The sequence below is a fragment of the Rhinopithecus bieti genome, unplaced genomic scaffold (assembly GCF_001698545.2).
Source record: "Rhinopithecus bieti isolate Rb0 unplaced genomic scaffold, ASM169854v2 scaffold_19018, whole genome shotgun sequence".
Classification (NCBI taxonomy): domain Eukaryota; kingdom Metazoa; phylum Chordata; class Mammalia; order Primates; family Cercopithecidae; genus Rhinopithecus; species Rhinopithecus bieti.
Genome location: NW_016809658.1, coordinates 2,194,720 through 2,214,537, shown reverse-complemented (window position 1 = coordinate 2,214,537; position 19,818 = coordinate 2,194,720). Strand labels below are relative to the sequence as shown.

The following is a 19,818-nucleotide window of genomic DNA, read 5'->3' as shown; positions in this document are numbered from 1 at the left end:
TTTGAATGATAAAAGCATATAATTAACCTGTTCATGTCCCATTGGCTATAAGACATCTCCACTGGGTATCATAAAGGCATCTCCGGCCAGGCGCGGTGGCTCACGCCTGTAATCCCAGCTCTCAGGGAGGCAGAGGCAGGAGGATAGCTTGAGCCCAGGAGTTCGAGACCTGCCTGGGTAATACAGCGAGACCCCGTTCTCCACAAAAGGAAAAAAAAAAAAAGACAAAAAAAAAAAAAAGGCATCTCCAATTTCAAACCAAATTAAAGGTGTCCCAATCATATTCTCCTTAAATTGCCCCCTACTTCCCAAATGCCTCAATATGGTTAAGGTACAACATCTACCTGGAGTCTCCGTTGGAAATCTCAGATTCAAAGCATCTTCCATCTCTCTTACCCTCACATTCATCCAGACACAAAGCCCGGTCAGTCTTCTCTCTTATTTTCCATATATGTCCCATTTCTCCCACTGCTGCCCTAGTCAATACTCTAGTTATCTTTCACTTTGATTATGGTAACAATCTGTCTCCCAATTTCCAGTCTCGAATATTCTCCTCTAATCCATCCATATGACTTACTGTATGACAGGTAGCATGGTAGGTCCTAGAAATACAAAATGAACATGAGATGCTCCCACCCAGTTCAGGTGGAAGATTAACTCATCATTGTGATGCAATGGGTTATGTGGTGTAAGAGACATGCACAGGATGACAATGGACATGCAGGAGTGGCCACAGAGCCTGGCCAGTGTGGAATGAGGCCAGGAAATGGATTTTAGGGTAAACAGGAATTAGTCAAGGTCATTAGTCAAGGTCATTAAAGGCAGATGGAACAGGATGAGCAAAGATAGGGAGGTGAGAAATAGCATGTGATGTGGGTACAGATCTGAAGTGTAAATTTCAGGCAGGGAGTGGCAATACATAACACTAGAGAGTTTGGCTGGGGCAGGTCTAGGAAGGTCTTGGAGGCTGTTAACACTGAGTGTGGCCTTTATGTTCTGAAGTCATTAAGAGATCTTCCATGGGAGAATGGCATGATGTGGTTTTCACTTTAGGAAGTTAACTCCCCATTTATTCTTGAACTTTACTGAATGATTCTAAAATTTACTTAGACAAACCAACAAATGAAAAAATGAAATAAAAATTAAAAGAGGATATTAAAATATATTTAAAAACAATAATTAAGAGTTGGATTCTGGCAAAAGAAATATATAAATGAATCTGAATTGAAACACTTGGAACAGACTTTAGTGAAAACATTTAGCATACACTAATGACACATTCTTATAAGTGAGGTAAGGAAGGCATGTGCAATGAATGGTTTATTATTTAGGGAGGAAAAACTAGCATTAGATCCTTGCCTCACACAATATGATAAAACACCAGAGATTAAAGAATAACATTAAAAAACATAAGAGAACTAAAAGAAATTACAGATGAATAATTGACCTTAGAGGTAGATAAGACCTTTCCAAACATAAAGCAAAAGAGCTATGAAGATAAAACTGACTACACTAACAAAAACTATATAACAGAAAGCACCATAAGCAAAATTTTTTTTAAATGACAAACCAGGAAAAATAACTACAACACAGGTAACAAAGACTTAGTAACTTTATAACCTAAAGAGGTCTTATGAATCAATTAGAAAACCATCAATACTAAATTAGAAAACACTAAAACAAAATTTTATAAATAAGCAAAGGACCCAAACTCATCATTATCAAGGGGAGAAATGCATGAAAAAGTAATACAAATTTAAAAGAACTGTAATTTTTACATACTAAGCTGGCTAAAGTTGTTTTAAAGTTGTTAACAATGTGAGGGCACAGTGGACAGGTTGTCTCACAGTTACTGATGTGAGTACACACTGATTTAACCTTGGGAAAGACAGGGTTTTGGTGATGTGTATCAAGAACCTTTTAAAATTTCTATATCCCGTAACGTGGTCATTTCATTTCTAGAAATTTGCCCCATAGACCTAATCGGAACCGTGCATAAAGAATGTATTCATTCAACATTTATTTATTTATCTATTTATTTATTTGAGACAGGGTCTTATTCTAACTCCCAGGCTGGAGTGCAGTGCCATGATCAAGCTCACTGAAGCCTCAACCTCCTGGGCTCAAGCAATCTGCTCGCTTCGGCCTCCCAAAGTGCCAGGATTATAGGTGTGAGCCGTCACGTCCAGCCCAACAAAACTTTATTGAAAGCATACTATGTCCTAGCATTTTTTTTTTTTTTCCGAGACGGAGTTTCACTCTTGTCACCCAGGCTGGAGTGCAATGGCACAATCTTGGCTCACTGTAGCCTCCACCACCTCCTGGGTTCAAGCAGTCCTCCTGCCTCAATCTCCCGAGTAGCTGGCATTACAGGCATGCACCATCGTGCCCAGCAAATTTTTGTATTTTTAGTAGGGACGGAGTTTTACCATGTTGGCCAAGCTAGTCTCGAACTTCTGACCTCAGGTGATCCATACTCCTCGGCCTTCCAAAGTGCTGGGATTATAGGCATGAGCCACTGCGCCTGGCCTAACTATATCCTAGTTTTAGGAGCTGGAATATGGCTGCAAGCAAAACACAAAATCACTGTTTTCACGGATTTTACATTCAGGATGGTGGGAGAAAGTGGAATAAATCCGTAAATTATATGGTATATTAGAAATTAACTGCTATGGGAAAAATAAAGCAGGAAAAGAGGATGGGGAATGTGTGCTTGGGTATATATGTATGGGGCAGGGCTACAATTTTAAAGAGGTGATTGAATGTACCTTGATAAGAAAATGACATTTGAGGCCGGGTGCAGTGGCTCACGCCTGTAATCCCAGCACTTTGGGAGGCTGAGGCGGGCGGATCATGAGATCAGGAGATTGAGACCAGCCTGGCTAACACGGTGAAACCTCATCTCTACTAAATATACAAAAAATCAGCTGGGTGTGGTGGTGGGCACCTGTAATCCCAGCTACTCGGGAGGCTGAGGCATGAGAACAGCTTGAACCCGAGAGGCGGAGGTTGCAGTGGGCCAAGATCCAGCCACTGCACTCCAGCCTGGGCAACAAAGTGAGGCTCTATCTCAAAAAAAAAAAAAAAAAAAAAAAAAAAAAAAAAGGGAAATTACTCACTCCATGGAGTTGTAAAGATTAAATAAATTAGTGTTTTCTTTTTCCAAAATGACAGGAGCCATTTTATTATTTTAATTTTTTATACAGACAGGGGTCTCACTTTGTTGCCCAGACTGGTCTCAAACTCCTGGTTTTAAGCGATCTTCCTGCCTTGGGACTCCCAAAGTGCTGGGATTACAGGAGTGAGCCACCAGCCTGAGATAATTTTAAAAGGGACCTGATACTAAACAGGCATGTTGGAAGAGGGAGACAACAGCCAGATGAAAGGTAAGTGTTGTTGGAGGGGTGCACGCGTCTCCCAGGAGGAGAAGGGACACAGAATAATGTTTTGAGATACCATGTGAGGTTTCTTGCTGTCCAGCCTCCTGTGCAGCTGGAGATGGCCAGGTGCTGCAGTTCTAGCTAGTCAGGTGTAAGGGGAAGTCTGCTGGAAGTTCTGGGAAGGTATCTTCTTTCTGGTAGCCATCGGTGACCATGATGTAACAAGAATAAGGGTAAGGCCGGGTGTGGTGGCTCACACCCGTAATCCCAGCACTTTGGGAGGCCAAGGGCAGGAAGATCGCTTGAGCCCAAGAGTTCAAGACCAGCCTGGACAATATAGCGAGACCTCATCTCTACTAAAAATAACTTTTAAAAATTAGCCAGGTGTGGTGGTGTGCACCTGTAGTCCCAGCTACTCGGGAGGTTGAGGTGGCAAGGTTGAGGAGGTACCAGGAGGTTGAGGCTGCAGTGAGCTATCATCATGCCACTGCCCTCCAACCTGGGTGACAGAGTGACGCCTTGCCTCAAAAAAAAAAAAAAAAAAACCAAACAAAAAAAGGGGATAGGGTAGGTGACAGAGTGAACACTTGTCTCAAAAAAAAAGGGGATAGGGTAAAAGACCAACACATTGAGGGGAGTAGAGCAGAGGTCCAGGTGGGGCCTGGGTCCTTGACGACACTCCCACTCCCAACCCTGCCATGCTGGGACCACCCACCTCTAGACATCTGAGGGAAACAGTAAATGGCCTTGTGATTATTTTGTAACTCTGTAGATACAGGCTAACAGGCCAAAAACCACAGGCCACTAAATCACCTAAGGACTAGTTTAAACACAGCTCCCTAAACCTCACCCACTCTACTCAAACTTTATCTCTGTGGGAGGGGCTTAAGGATCTGCATTTTATACTTCCCAGTTGTACTGGTTTCCTATTGTTGCTGTAACAAATTATAACTTAGTGGGTTAAAATGACACAAATTTATTCTCATATAGTCCTGGAGGTCAGAAGTCTAAAAATCAAGGTTTTTTGAGGGCTGCATTCTTCCAGAGGCTTCAGGGGAGGCCCTCTTTTCCAGCTTCTCGAGGCTGCCTTGCATTCATTCCTTGGCTTGTAACCCCTTCCTGCATCTTCAGAGCACATCATTCCAACCCTTGCTTCCGTCATCCCACCTTCTTCTGCACTTGATGCTCCTGCCCCACTCTTACAAGGACCCCTGTAATTACACGGAGCCCAGCCAGATAATGATGATCTCCCAATCTCAAGTACCTTAATTACATTTGCAAAGTCTCTTTCACCACGTAAAGTAACATACAGGGAGCATTACTCTGACACCAACTGATAGTGGAACCACTGAAATCAGATTTAAGCCACTGTTTGTTGGATTTTCTATAACCTGCAGGTGAAAACATCTTAATAAACCACTTACTGGTGATAAAAACTTTAACCTAGCAGTTCTCAGTGGGAGCAGAGGTGGGGGATGAGGGGACTGAGAAAAAGGTCTGGGAAAGCTATGCACATTAGAATCATTTGGGACCTTTTTCCAAAATATATGTACCTGGGTCCTGCCCCAGACCCATGGAATTGGGATACCTTGGTATGTGTAGGTGAAAAAACTTCCCTGGGAGATTCAGCTGCAATCCCTAGTTAAAATCTACTCAATAACCTCAAACTATGCCTTAGCTTTCTTATCTGTAAAATATTAAGATATGTCCTGCCCATCTCTCATGATTTTGTGGAGATCAAGGTAGGCAAAGTATACATAAGCACTTTGTAATTAAGCTATATAAGAATAACTGGTGATTGGCCAGGCGTGGTGGCTCACGCTTGTAATCCAGCACTTTAGGAGGCCAAAGTAGGAAGTCAGGAGTTCGAGGCCAGCCTGGCCAACACGGTGAAACTGCATCTCTACTAAAAATACAAATAATTAGTTGGGCATGGTGGAATGTACCTGTAGTCCCAGCTACTCGGGAGGCTGAGGCAGGAGAATCACTTGAACCTAGGAGGTGGAGGTTGCAGTGAGCTGAGATCGGGCCACTGCACTCCAGTCTGGGTGACAGAGCGAGACTCCATCTCAAAAAAAAAAAAACCAAAAACAAACAAACAAAAAAACCCCGTATAACTGGCGATTATTAGAAGAAACTGATGCAGGCTGTTTTTAAATGTTGGTGTGTAAAACAATTCATCCAGAGAGAACTGGTTACTTGGAACTTATAAAATTGGCAAAAATAAATCCTTCAACAAAAATAAGATATAACAAAGCACATATACCAAACCTCATACATTAACATGTATTACCTAAGTGCCTATTTAATCTTAAAGATTAAAATATATCTGGCCTTTTTCCCAAACCACAGATTGTAAATGAAAATTTAGAAATTTAGAAGGGAGAAAGAATTAAAAGAGGCAAGTACATGATAGTAGAAAAAAGAAAAAGACAGCTAACAACGAGAATAGAAGGGAGGGATTATAAAAACATTGATTTGTCTTTTCCGGTTAGGGCGGCGTGAGAAGCCATGAGCAGCAAAGTCTCTCGCGACACCCTGTACGAGGTGGTGCGGGAAGTCCTGCACCGGAACCAGCGCAAGCGCCGCAAGTTCCTGGAGACGGTGGAGTTGCAGATCAGCTTGAAGAACTATGACCCCCAGAAGGACAAGCGCTTCTCGGGCACCGTCAGGCTTAAGTCCACTCCCCGCCCCAAGTTCTCTGTGTGTGTCCTGGGGACCAGCAGCACTGTGACGAGGCCAAGACCGTGGATATGCCCCACATGGACATCGAGGTGCTGAAAAAACTCAACAAGAATAAAAAACTGGTCAAGAAACTGGCTAAGAAGTATGATGCGTTTTGGGCCTCAGAGTCTCTGATCAAGCAGATTCCACGAATCCTCGGCCCAGGCCTAAGTAAGGCAGGAAAGTTCCCTTCCTTGCTCACACACAACGAAAACATGGTGGCCAAAGAGGATGAGGTGAAGTCCACAATCAAGTTCCAAATGAAGAAGGTGTTATGTCTGGCTGTATCTGTTGGTCACGTGAAGATGACAGATGATGAGCCTGTGTATAACATTCATCGGGCTGTCAACTTCTTGGTGTCATTGCTCAAGAAAAACTGGCAGAATGTCCAGGCCTTATATATCAAGAGCACCATGGGCAAGCCCCAGTGCCTATATTAAGGCACATAATAAATTCTATTATCAGTCCAAAAAAAAAAAAAATTGATTTGGCTGGGCATGGTGGCTCACGCCTGTAATCCCAGCACTTTGGGAGGCAGAGGTGGGTGGACTGGTTGAGCCCAGGGGTTTGAGACCATCCCTGGGCAACACAGCAAGACCCCATCTCTTTTAATTAAAAACAAAAACCAAAATTGATTCAATAATTCAAAAAATGTACTGATCTAGGACCATTTAAAGTAAGGGTAAATAGCACCATGTCCCTTACTAGCTCCACCCTAAAGGAATCTGTTTCAATAGAATATTTGAGCAATCTAAATTATCCTGAATCATGATGAAAACGTAGCATTGCTCAATGCTGTCTGTGGAAAAAATAATAACAGCTACAACAAAAATGATATAAAGACTTTTATTGAACAAGCTTATGTTAAACAAGTTTAAGTACTTAAAGAGATAAACTTCAGGTGTCTATAAAATTCACATGTACAGAAAGTTGATATGCTATATAAATAACACGTGTGTGTAAACAAAGGCTTTATAAATCTACATATAAATTCTGCTGATGTGAAGGAAGTCCTCACAAATCATAAGAGCTCAATAAATGTATAAAAACAAAACGAAAAAACCTGTGTTGTTTAGGGGACCAAAATAAACATTATCACCTTCATGGATGAAGAATGATGATAGATCAGTCCATCTGCTGGCTGTGGATAATTTTAAACTTGGATAATTACAGTACTTTAAAAAACTGTATAGCATTTTCAGATTATAAAGCATGTTGACATCATCATCTTATTTGTTTCCCATCCCCAAGACCCCAAGCACCAGCTACGATTCCGTTTTACACTTGAGGAACTGAGCCAGGCTCAGAGAAAACTTTCTCAGGATGCCACAACCACCAAGCAGCAAAGCCCAGGCTGGAATCCATATCTTCTGGTTCAAGATCTGGGTTTCATTTTCGAATTTATATTATTGTAAATATCACTTTACTTAACTGTCTAAAGAAGATTCTTTGCCAAGGCACATTTCTAAAAACAAACTCAGATGGAAACAAACTTATGGTGATCTATCTATCTATCTATCTATCTATCTATCTGGCAATCAATCATCTATCAATCATCAATCAAGCAGCATGAACCAGAAAAACTTTACTATATCTTTTTAGAAATATATTCTATTTTTTCTTCTTAATACACCCACATGCAGCCTAAGTTACTATAAACAGCTTTAGCTTAGAGTGAAATTTTATGACTGAATTTTAAACACTTAAATAGAAAATGCTAAGATGGTCTTAGCTAGTAAACAAAAGCATTAGCTCTAAAAACAAAAAGCTCAAAATGTACTGATTTCACAAGCTTTTGGTTTCCATGTGAAAAACTGCAGGTATTCCAATGGTGTGTTTTACTTTTATTTGTGTTTCTGGAGTACTACTATGCTTCCATGCTAATTCAACCCACGTATGTTGATGACACATGCGGATCCTAAAATGCCATGATTCATCTGAGGCTGCCACAGTCGTGCAGCTTCGGGATGTACCCATCAGATGTAAGGCTGCATGCATTCACACTTTCTGCCCCTGTCACACACTGCAAATAACTCCAGCAAAGCACAGTCATCCACCTCTGACTCACCCTCCCACTGAGGGAGAGCCTGTGCTATGAGACTGAAGTAAAGGCACCCTTCGTCAGAAATCATCTTTTCTACATTAACGGTGAAAAAAAAGAAAAAAGAAAAAAGAAAAAAGTCTTCATTATTTTCAGGCCTCTGAGCCCAAGCTAAGCCATCATATCCCCTGTGACCTGCACGTATGCATCCAGATGGTCTGAAGCAACTGAAGATCCACAAAAGAAGTGAAAATAGCCTTAACTGATGACATTCCACCATTGTAATTTGTTTCTGTCCCGCCCTAACTGATCAATGTACTTTGTAATGTCCCTAACCCTTAAGAAGGTTCTTTGTAATTCTCCCCACCCTTGAGAATGTACTTTGTGAGATCCACCCACTGCCCGCAAAACATTGCTTCCTGGACTCCACCGCCTATCCCAAAACCTGTAAGAACTAACGATAATACCATCACCCTGTGCTGACTCCTTTTTCGGACTCAGCCCACCTGCACCCAGGTGAAATAAACAGCCTTGTTGCTCACACAAAGCCTGTTTGGGGGTCTCTTCACATGGACGCGTGAGACAATTATGAGTTTGGCCACTTTTATACCATTTTATACCATTAGAACCTGTCAGTTCTTTTGCAGAGAAACCAGAGAACCAAAACAAAGAGTATTTTGAGACTGTTTAACATGTAACTTAGCAAACTATGGGCAACATTTTCTGACATGCCTGCAAACACTGACTGTGGAGTCAAACAGTCCTGGGATACACAGGGTTTCAACTTCTAGCTTGACCATGTGTGGTTGGTTGACTTTCAGCAACTTGCATAAGCCTCAATTTCCTTATCTGTAAAAAGAGGGTAGACCCAGAACCTGCAGTGTGGTGTTACTGTGAGGATTAAATGAGATAATAATGTAGAAAAGTTAGTGCAGCCTCCGAAAATGATAAACAACAGTAGCTATTTTTGTTAATAATTGTTTAATCACATAATGCTCATTAAATTCAATACTGTGCTGGTGGTCACTGGCACTGGATGGAGAGCTCCCTGGTTTGTCCCAAGCAGGCCTTGTCACTGCTGCAAACTGGGACGAATCTTACAGAGGCTTTGTGGTGCGCACTGTACACGAGAGAGCAGATGAAACTCCACTCATTTAAGGCATTAGGTCAGACTGGAGTATAGGAGAAATATATTTTTACTGAATGAATCTCATCATCTGACTAGCATTCAAAATGTACCTCTGTCACTGCAATTTAATATAAAACCAATACCCCTGTTTTTTCTTCATCTAACATTTACCGAATGTCCACTGTGCCAGGCTTTCGGCTAAGCTTAAGAAAAGATTCTCTCACAAATTACTAAGAGCGTCAAACCTCTGGACTGTTAATTTTCTGAGATTCCCTCCTCTTGTACCTTTGCTTTAGTTATATTCTGATGGGAGAACATAATGAAGACTAGGAAAGACCAGCTACTTTCTTCAATGGCTTTATAACTCAAGTAACAGGAGCAATCAGCATGCTTCTTCCTACTTTCATTGCTGTAAGTGGGTTACAGCACTTTTTTTTTCTACATTAAAAAATGCCAGTAATGAGCTGGGTGCACTGGTGCACACCTGTAATCCCAGCTATTTGGGAGGCTGAGGAGGGAGGATCACTTGAGCCCAAGAGTTTGAGACCAGCCTGGGCAGCATAGCAAGATCTCATCTCAAAACAAACAAACAAAAAACAGGATGGGAGAACTGGGGGAATAGATATAGCACTGAGAGTTAATAGAGTGGTAAGTAGTCCATAAGTGGTAAGAGACTGTAACTTAAATTTATGCTTTTATGGTAGAAAAAAATGAATTAAAATATCAAATGATTAGCAATTGAAATGGCTTTGGATTTGGTTGGTAAATAGTAATAACCATAATGGCATCTTGGACTTCTGCATATAGCGCTTTTCTCCAAGGATCTCTATATGCTCCTTTACCCCTCCCAGCCACCCTGTGAGGGAGACAGGGCTCAGGCTCTCACTGGACAGGGAGGCAACTTTCTGGACTTTGGACTTGGACCCCGATGCTCTTTTCACCACCTTTCCCCTTTTCACTGTCTTCTCATAACATCTCTTGAATATAAAGAAGGATCCTATACCTGGTAGAAATGAAGTAAAATGGATCAGAGGAATTATGTAAATTCAGGGCTAAAGAAAGGCTAGAAAGGGGCTGGGCATGGTGGCTCACGTCGTAATTCCAGCACTTTGGGAGGCCGAGGCAGACGATCACTTGAGGACAGGAGTTCGAGACCGGCCTGGCCAACATGGTGAAACCTCATCTCTACTAAAAATACAAAATTTAGCTGAGTGTGGTGGTGGGCGCCTATAATCCCAGCTACTCAGGAGGCTGAGGCAGGAGAATCACTTGAACCTGGGAGACGGGGGTTGCAGTGAGCCGAAATTGTGCCACTGTACTCCAGCCTGGGCAATAGAGTGAGACTGTCTCTCAAACAAAAGAAAAGAAAAGAAAAAAAGGCTAGAAAGGCTTTTAAAAGCCGTTCAAGAGAAATGCAATCTGAGTCTAATTAGGTTCATCCAAACTGAGTGTGCTGAACCTAACGACTCTTCATTAACGCAATACTCACCTCTCATCAATGAGGGTTGCTAGCATAGCCCTTGCGAGTAGTGGGTACGATGAAACAAAGAAAGGTCTTAATATTTAGGTCAACGTGGTCAAGTTGTCAGTGCTAGACCCATAAAGGAAGGGAGGGAAAAAAGAAGAGAAGGAGAAGCTTTGATTACTGTGGAACATTTCCCAAAGATTTAGACGAAGTCAAACCATGTCACCTAAGATGTTATTCCCTATAATTCAAATGTAAATTCAGAGATGGGTAGCTCTGCCCCAAGGAAATTCAACTTTCAGAGAACATGTATGCAATATCTTCAAGCCCAGAATATATTCAAACTTGGTAGGGTATCACATGGCCATTAGTTAACATTGTAATTTGCTTCTGAACATAGAGTGTTTCTAATTCAACCAGCGCTTATTTCCAAATCTTCAATCATTCTGTAGACAAAAAAAAAAAAAAAAAAAAAGGTAGCTTACGACATTATTACTAAGCAAAAGACTAAAAATACTAAAATGCAATGGAAACTATTCTTTGAGTACAACTCCCCTTGTTATTAAGAGAGCTGAGCACACACACATTTAGAGGGAAAAAAATACTCTGTAATGCTTCAGAGCTATTGTGATGCACTAGCTTCCTAAAAGTAAAGAAGAAAAGAAGAGACTGGTTAGATTTACAGTTTTCCAATAGGTACATGTCCAATCAATTATTTATTTTGAGTTAATTTTAGTGAAAAAAAATTACCTCACATGAAATGGTTGCATCACTGACGGGTTAGATCATAACACTCTTTTCAGAAAAGCAAAGATAAGTTTAGTAAGTGTAAATAATACACTAAATAAAGGTCCCCTTTCTCAGTTGAGAAAACACGTGAGTTGAAATCAAGCATGGAGAATTCTGGAATCAGTTTCATAATTACTTAGTGAGAGCAAAAATCCTTTATAGGAACTTTTTTTTTAAGTTCACAATTATGTGGTTGGGTACTTATTTACCCACCAATAGCTATGCAGACCATAAGGTCTCAAAAACAAAGACGTATGCTCTCTCTGTGTTAAGACTTCTGTCTTTGGAGAAGAATGGGTATGGTCGGGGGTGGGGGGGGGCATTTAAGCTGGAAGAGGCCTGTGAAGCCCATCCAAGACTTTCATTTTAAAAAAGATAGACAAACAAACAAACATTGGTTCCTTCTATTGAGGAATCTGCCTATCTGCCTGGTTGCAATAGTGAATGAACTTCTTTTACTGTGGTATGGGTGTTGGCGGGGTTGACAAGATTTTTAATTGTCAACCAACATGGGTTTAAAACATTTTTTTTTTTTTTGGTGTTTTAAAACTAACCACCCTCCCCCTTCAAAAACAGTAAAACTTTTTTCTTCTGGTGAACAAAGCCTTGGGCCCTCTAATGGTTTCATACAAGTTGGTTTTTTAAGACCTGGAAACTGATTGGGTGACATTTAATCTTCGAGATTAAAATCGCTTGGTGAATATTGTATTGTTCCACTGTTCTCACTGTCATTTTGGCATTTGGGGCCTCGCTCTGCTGCTTCTGCTGGAGCACTTACCGGCTAATGAAACCTAGCCCAGGAGCAGCTGCCTGAATCTATGTCAAACTGCATCTGGCACCCATCTATCTTCCAGTCATCTAAATTCACCTCGGAAATCATACAAAAGCAGCCACATCAACACACCAGTCTTTGTTTTATCAAGGCTGTAAAGCAATTTTAGACTTTTTAAAAAAAAACGCTATGTATTTCAGAGTGGCAGCTTTTGAAAGGGTGGGGGAAAGTATTTTCTAAATCCTGAGAATATTGAGACTTTAAAATACCAAGTAAAAATTTGGTAGACCATCATTAGCACGGCTTTGGCTGAAACAGTACATTGAGGGGCTTGCCAGTAGAGACACAATGCTGCCGACAGATCCCAGACAAGGAGGCGAGTCTGCTTAAAATTCTTGAGTTGTCACGGTTATTAAATATGCTGCACCACAAAACCTTCCAGTACTCAAGGTTTTCTCCCTATCAGTTCTGTGGAATTATCAGAAACGCTGGTTTTAGCAAAGAAATTATTTACATGTGCATTCAGGGAACATTCTTTTCAAAAACCATTATATAAGAGAGAGAACAGTTTTCCTGAATGAGAGTATACAAATAAAATATGTTATTTAAAAGACACACTCTTATTAAAATTGTAAGTAGTTGGATCACTCTGCAGTAGCTGTCTTTTCTCCTGCCCTTCTGATGATGACCTGTATAGGGGGATACCGTTTTCTTTAACTGTGATGGCTAAGGCTTGAGCCTTTAAGAAATGAGTGTAACAAACATGTACAAAAGGATCTACAAGGAAAGCCAAGTTATAGATGATGCCTAAAGCAAGCTTAGTTTTCAGGTCAGCAATATGTAAAAGATAGCTTTACTTTTGCTTATTTGTTGATTTTAATTCTAATATATGTTAAAAATTTCCCTTGAGATAGTGTTTTACCTGCATCCTATGGTTTTTTAAAAAAAACTGTGCACTTTGGGAGGCCAAGGCGGGCAGATTGCCTGAGCTCAGGAGTTTGAGACCAGCCTGGGCAACACTGTGAAACTCTGTCTCTACTAAAATACAAAAAAATTAGCAGGGCATGGAGGCGTGCGTCTGTAATCCCGGCTACTCAGGAGGCTGAGGCAGGAGAATCGCTTGAACCCGGGAGGTGGAAGTTGCAGTGAGCCGAGATAACGCCACTGCACTCCAGCCTGGGCGACAGAGCGAGACTCTGTCTCAAAAAAACAAACAAAACAAAACAAAACAAAAATTAATTGTGGCACTTACATTTACCATTCTAACCTTTTTAAAGTGTACAATTCAGTGGATTAAGTTCCTTCACAATATTGCACAACCATCACCATTACCATTTCCAGAACTTTTTCATCGCCCCAAGAAGAAATGGTATACCTATTACACAATGATTCTCCATTCTCTCCTACCCTCAGCCTCTGGTTAGGAGGCTATTCTGTTCCTCAGCTATTCCATGTTGTCTTTATGAATTTTACTATTTTAGGTACCTGACGTGAGTAGAATTTTGTTATTTTGTGCATGATTTACTTCACTTAGTACATTTTCCAGGTTCACACATGGTGTACCCAGTATCAGAATTTCATTCTTTTTTAAGGCTAATATTCTATTGTATGTACATACCACATGTTGTTTATCCAGTCTCCGGTGATAGACATTTAGGTTGTTTCCACCTTTTGGCTATTGTGAATAATGCTGCTGTGAATATTGACATATGATTGAATTTCTGCTTTCAGTTCTTTGGGGTATATACCTAGAAGTAGAATTGCTGGATCATATTGTAATTCTATGCTTACCTTTTTGAGGAAGTGAAAATAGCTTTTAAAACAAATCTTTTAAAACATAGTTACATTCTTATAAAAAGCCATACATTCCTTTAATGGCTAAAATTCTTTCTCTCTGATGTGTGGAGGTCCCAGTTGTCTCTACATTGCTAAATTCAATGATCAGTTCTCACACCTTACCCGACCTGACCTACACAGTTGATCAGGTGACCACTCCCTCCTCCAGGAAACACTCTGTTCACTTGGCTTGCAGGACCCTACACTCCTCATTTTTCTTCCTCTTTCACTGGCCACACCTCTCAGTCTCTCTTAGTAAGTTCTTCTCCCTCTCCTTGGCCTTTAAAACTCTAAAGGGTACCTGGGGCTCAATCCTTGGGCTTCTTCAATATGCTCCTCCCTTGGAGATCTCATCTAGTTTTATGGCTTTACATACCATATAAATATTGTCAACTTCCAAATTTGTATCTCCTGCCCTGTATTCCTATCCTCTAAGTCCAGTCTCAAATCTCCAACTGCCTATTCAGTATCTCCATATAGATGTCTCAACAATATGCACTCCTCAACTTCCCCACAAAGCCACCCCCCTGCGTTTTTTTTCCAACTCAGTTAATGGCAACACTATTTGTCCAAGTCCTCAGCTGCAAAGCCTTGGACCCATCATTGATTTCTTACATCTAATCTGTCAGGAAATCCTGTTGGCTCTGTCTCAAAACCTAAACATGAATGGGTCATTTCTCACAACTCTAGTGCTACTACCCCAGTCCCAATCACCATCACCTCTTAGACCTTGAATACTGAAATAGTTTCTGAAGTACACTTCCTTACTTCCACCTTTGTTCCCCTACTGTCTTTTCTCAACACAGCAGTCAGAGTAATTGTTTAATTTTTTTCTTTTCTTTTCTTTTTTTTTTTTTTTTTGAGATGGGAGCTTCACTCTTGTTGCCCAGGCTGGAGTGCAATGGCGTGATCTTGGCTCACTGCAACCTCCACCTCCCAGGTTCAAGCGATTCTCCTGCCTCAGACTCCCAGTTAGCTGATATTACAGGTGCCTGCCACCACACCCAGCTATAGAGTGATTCTTTTCCAAACGGAAGTCAGATCACGCCACCTCTCCACTCCTCCAATCCTCCAATGGCCCCCATCATTTCACTTAAAGGAGAAGCCAAAAGGCTCTCAATGTTCTATATTCTCACTGTCCCTCTAACCTCTCACCAAACTATTCTCCCTCATTCATCTTGTTTCACCAACACTGGCTTTACCTGCTCACTAGTCTTTGAACATGCTAGACACATTTCTACCTCAAAGCCTTTACAATGGCTGTTCCTTCTGCCTGGAACTTTCTTCCTCCATATATCCGCATGGTTTTCTCTCTCACTTTCTTCAAGCCTTTGTTCAAATGATATTCTTCAAACTGTTTAAAATTGCAACCACCCACTCTTGCAGGCCTTTCTATATCCTTAACCTGTAAACGCTGCTTTAAAATTTTTTTCCATAGCACTAAAACTTCCTAACATATTGCATAATGTATGTATTATATTCATTGTCTTCTGCTCAGTTAAACTATAAGGTCCCTGAAAGCCAGGGCATTCCCCTCTGATTTTGTTCACTACTGTATTTCTAGCTGCTATGATCTCAAAGTTTATGTCCCCTTCTCAAATTCATCATTGAAGCTTTAATCCCCAGTGTGATGGTATTTGGAGGTGGGGCCTTTGGCAGGTAATTAGGTTTAGATGAGTGGGGTCCCCAGGATAGAGGTTAGTGCCCTTGGACAAAAAGAAAGAGACAGGGGATCTCCCCCTCTCGGTGTATGTGCTCAAACCAAGGAAAGGCCATATAAGGATATTACCATGAAGAGGGCCTTCACCAAGAGCCCAACCATGTTGGTACCCTGATCCCAGACTTCCAGCCTCCAGAACCATGAGAAATATTTGCTTTTTAAGCCACCCAGCCTGTGCTAATTTGTTATAGCAGCCTGAATTAAGACACCAGCACTCAGAACAATGCCTACCATAAAGTAGATGCTCAGGAGATAGTTTTAAAAGAATGAGTCAGCACAGAGTTGCCCTTCATTTGGAGATGTACTGTCAGTTATGGGTGCTTAATATGGCTACATTCAAATGGTTAGCCTCTCTCACCTAAGGCAACCCACAGACACTTTTCAAATATCTTCTACAAGTCACCACTGTTATCAGCTGCTGAATAAACAAAATACACTTTCCCTCAAGCAGTTCACAGTCCAATGGAGTTTTAAGGAGCTCATAATTTTTTAAGTGAACTTTGTTTTTGAGATAACTGTATTTTCATATGCAGTTGGAAGACACAATCCTGAAAGATACTATGCCCCCTTTATCCAGTTTCCCCCAAGGGTGCTATCTTGCAAAAGTATAGCACAAGATGTTGCCATTGATACAGACAAGATACAGAACGTTGCCATCACACAAATCCCTTGTGTTGCCTTTTCATAGCCATACCTACTTCCCTCCCTCCCACTCCCCACTCCCCACCTTCCTTACCTCCTGGAAACCACTAATCTGTTCACCATTTCTATGATTTTGTTATTTCAAAAATGTTCTATACATGGAATCATACAGTCTGCAACTTTTGGGATTGGCTTTTTTCACTCAGCATAATTCGTCCAAGTTGTAGAATGAATCATTAGCCCGCTCCTTTCCGTTGCTGAGTAGTGCTGAAAGTACCATAGTTTGTTTAACCACCCACTCACTGAAGGTCATCTGGGTTGTTTACAGTTTGGGGCTATTATAAATAAAGTTGCTACCAACACTTGTGTATATAGGTTTTTGTAAGAATTTAAGTTTTCATTTCTCTGGAATAAATGACCCAGTGTGCAATTGCTGGGTCATGTGATAGTGGCATGCTTAGTTTTTAAAGAAACTGCCGAGCTGTTTTCCAGAGTGCCTGCAATATTCCACATTCCCACCAGCAAATGTGCCTGTGAACTAGATTCTCCATATCCTCATCAGTACTTGGTGTTTTCACTATTTTTTATTTTAGCCATTCTGAGGTGTCTAAGGTGTGTTTGTAGCTTGTGGTTTTAATATGCATTTCCCTAATAATGTTGAACATCTTTTGGCACTTGTATATCCCCTTTCGTGAAATGTTTCTTCATGCCTTTTACCTATTTTTATATTTGATTTTATGATTTTTTTTTACTGTTGAGTTTCCAGTGTTCTTTATATACCTTAGTTGTCAGATACATGGTTTGCAAATAATTTTTTCCGAAGTCTGTAGTTTGTCTTTTCATCCTCTTAACATGGTCTTTCCTAGAGCAAACTTTTAAACTCTGACTGTCTAATTTGTCAGTTTTTCCTTTTATTGGTAGTGCTTTACATGTATAATACAACTTATTTTATAATGGGACATGGTCTTAAGCAAATAAAGGTTTGCCAGATAGAGAAATGGGAAAGAACATTCAGGGATAATGTATCAGGATTGCAATACTACCTAGCATGCCAGTTGGCTTAAAAAACATGAGAACATGGGAAATTTTTGATAATCCTATACCTACAATAATACTTTCTGTGCAGCCAGAAAGTCCTATACACCTCATAGGATGGGGAGGTGGGGATGGAGAGTAACTGCTCTGTGTCTACAAGTTGAAATATTTGGGGATTGGTGCATATAATAAATACTTTCTTCAAAAACAAGGAAAAGTACTAGTGCCAAACCCTCTGAGATAATATATAATCCTAGACTCCAAAAATTGAATTCAGAAGGCATTTTCCTACACAAACAATGTGGTGTTAATTAGATGAAGGTGAAAAGAATGGCGAGCAGAGGGGTCTCTCCTGTATTTGACAGAATCACTTTCATAGAACATTATACATAAATTAAAATTCCAGAAAACTGATGAAGCTTACCTTCTTTTAGAGTGTCCAAATGTTTTCTCTTTTAACCACAGTAGAAGACTCTGGATCTTGATTACTTAACCTAAGTATTTTACTATGTGGCAATGTTGTTAAATGGGCAATGCCTTGGGGCCACTAAAGTTCATAGGACTGTTTGCCCCCATGTCAGATTCCTCTGATTTGCCAGTTTAGCTTTTGCCTCAGCCTTTTGTACGTCCTTATTTGTTATGGGGCATTCTGCTCTCAATTTTTGCAGCTGTCAAGATGCCTGCCTCTTACTACACTTCCTTTTAATCTGTAATGATTTAGGAAGCCCTGTAACCAAGCTAATAAGAATCCCGTCTAAATGAGACTAAGAGGCTCTGAATCAGGGACATGATTTTACTCACCTTTGGGTAAAATGCATTAATGCATGGCTGTGTGATATCCATTTTAATATTGTTGACAGCTTTGGGCAGAGACTTCTAGCTTTATATGTAATATATAATATATTATATATAATATATAATATAGTTTTTTTATATATGTATATTCTCCCCTTTCCTGCACAATAATTAATTTTTAGTTGAGTCCATGACTGCCCAACCAAAGACTAAATTTCCTAGCCTCTTTTGTAGCTGGGTGTGGCCATGTGATTATGTTCTGGCAAACAGGATCTGAGCTGAAGTAAGCTCAAGTGACAGCTGTCACTTTTGGGTTGTACCCATCCCTCCTCCCTTTCCAATGGCTGATTTAATGGGTGTTCAGCCATCTTGGACAAAGGCAATGCTCCAGGGATGGTGGAGCAAATGAAGATAGAAAGTGATATGATCATAGTGCTAAGTGTGTTGTTCCCTAAGCTTTCTTTTTTATATCTTTGAGTATCACTAATATTTTCAGGAGATACCAGAAAATTCTCAGTAAAAAATGTATTCTAAGATAAAATATATATTATGTAGAAAGTTTTCTGAGAGACACGTTGTCGTAAGCAGCCTCTAAGATGGCCTCCAGTGATTCCTGCCTCCAGGTATTCACATCCTTGGGAAATTCCCTTTCCTTGAGAGTAGGCTGGCCTAGCCACTCACTTCTAACAAACAGAGGCAGTAAAGGTCATGGGATGTCACTATCAAGATTAGGTTTACAAAAGGACTGTGGCTTCCATCTTCCTTATCCTTTCTTGCTCTCTTGCTTGCTTGCTCTGGTGAAAGCCAGCTGCCATGCTGTGAGTTACTCTAGACAGAAATTCGTATGATAAGGACACCATCCAACAGCCCATGAGGGACTGAGGTCCTCATTCCAACAGCCTGTAAGGAACTGAATCCTTCCCCCAACCATGTGAGTGAGCCTGGAAGTAAACATTTCCTTATTTGAGCCTTCATATGCGACTGCGACCCTGCCTGACACTGAGATACTATGGGGCAGAGGCACCCAACCACGCTGCAGTTGGATTTTTGACTCATGGAAAAACTGAGATAATAAATGCTTGTTGTTGTAAGCTGCTAAATTTGAGGTAATTTGTTATGTAGCAATAAATAGATAACTAATACAGACGTACAAAACAGAAATATCAATGATAAGAGGTAATTTTTGAGGGCTGGGCGCAGTGGCTCACACCTGTAATCCCAGAACTTTGGGAGGCTGAGGCGGGCAGATCACCTGAGGTTAGGAGTTCGAGACCAGCCTGACCTACATGGAGAAACCCCATCTCTACTAAAAATACAAAATTAGCCGGGCATGATGGCGCATGCCTGTAATTCCAGCAACTTGGGAGGCTGAGGCAGGAGAAAAGCTTGAACCTGGGAGGTGAAGTTTGCAGTGAGCCGAGATCGCACCATTATTGCACTCCAGCCTGGGTAACAAGAGCGAAACTCTGTCTCAAAAAAAAAAAAAAAAA

The 19,818-nt window shown here is 40.8% G+C and overlaps 1 protein-coding gene and 1 pseudogene across 9 annotated transcripts in view; one reads left to right on the top strand and one right to left on the bottom strand.

Annotated features, from left to right (window-relative positions):
- SERTAD2 (SERTA domain containing 2) overlaps nucleotides 1-19,818 on the bottom strand; it is a 126,623-nt gene that overhangs the window by 37,280 nt on the left and 69,525 nt on the right. Inside the window, exons 2-3 of one of the 8 annotated variants that reach the window (XR_001888774.1) lie at nucleotides 10,764-10,865; nucleotides 8,495-9,265 (exon numbers count right to left, since the gene is read on the bottom strand). The exons of 3 other annotated variants lie outside the window; for them this stretch is intronic. Coding sequence is in view for 2 of the 5 variants with exons in the window: in XM_017890046.1 (XP_017745535.1) it covers nucleotides 345-460 (116 nt within the window). In the remaining 3 variants the exon portion in view is untranslated. 4 more of the 8 variants (XM_017890049.1, XM_017890047.1, XM_017890046.1 and 1 more) reach the window with 4 other exon arrangements.
- On the top strand, nucleotides 5,794-6,544 carry LOC108540817 (60S ribosomal protein L10a pseudogene; annotated as a pseudogene). The gene has a single exon (XR_001888776.1). The product of XR_001888776.1 is annotated as a 60S ribosomal protein L10a pseudogene (transcript).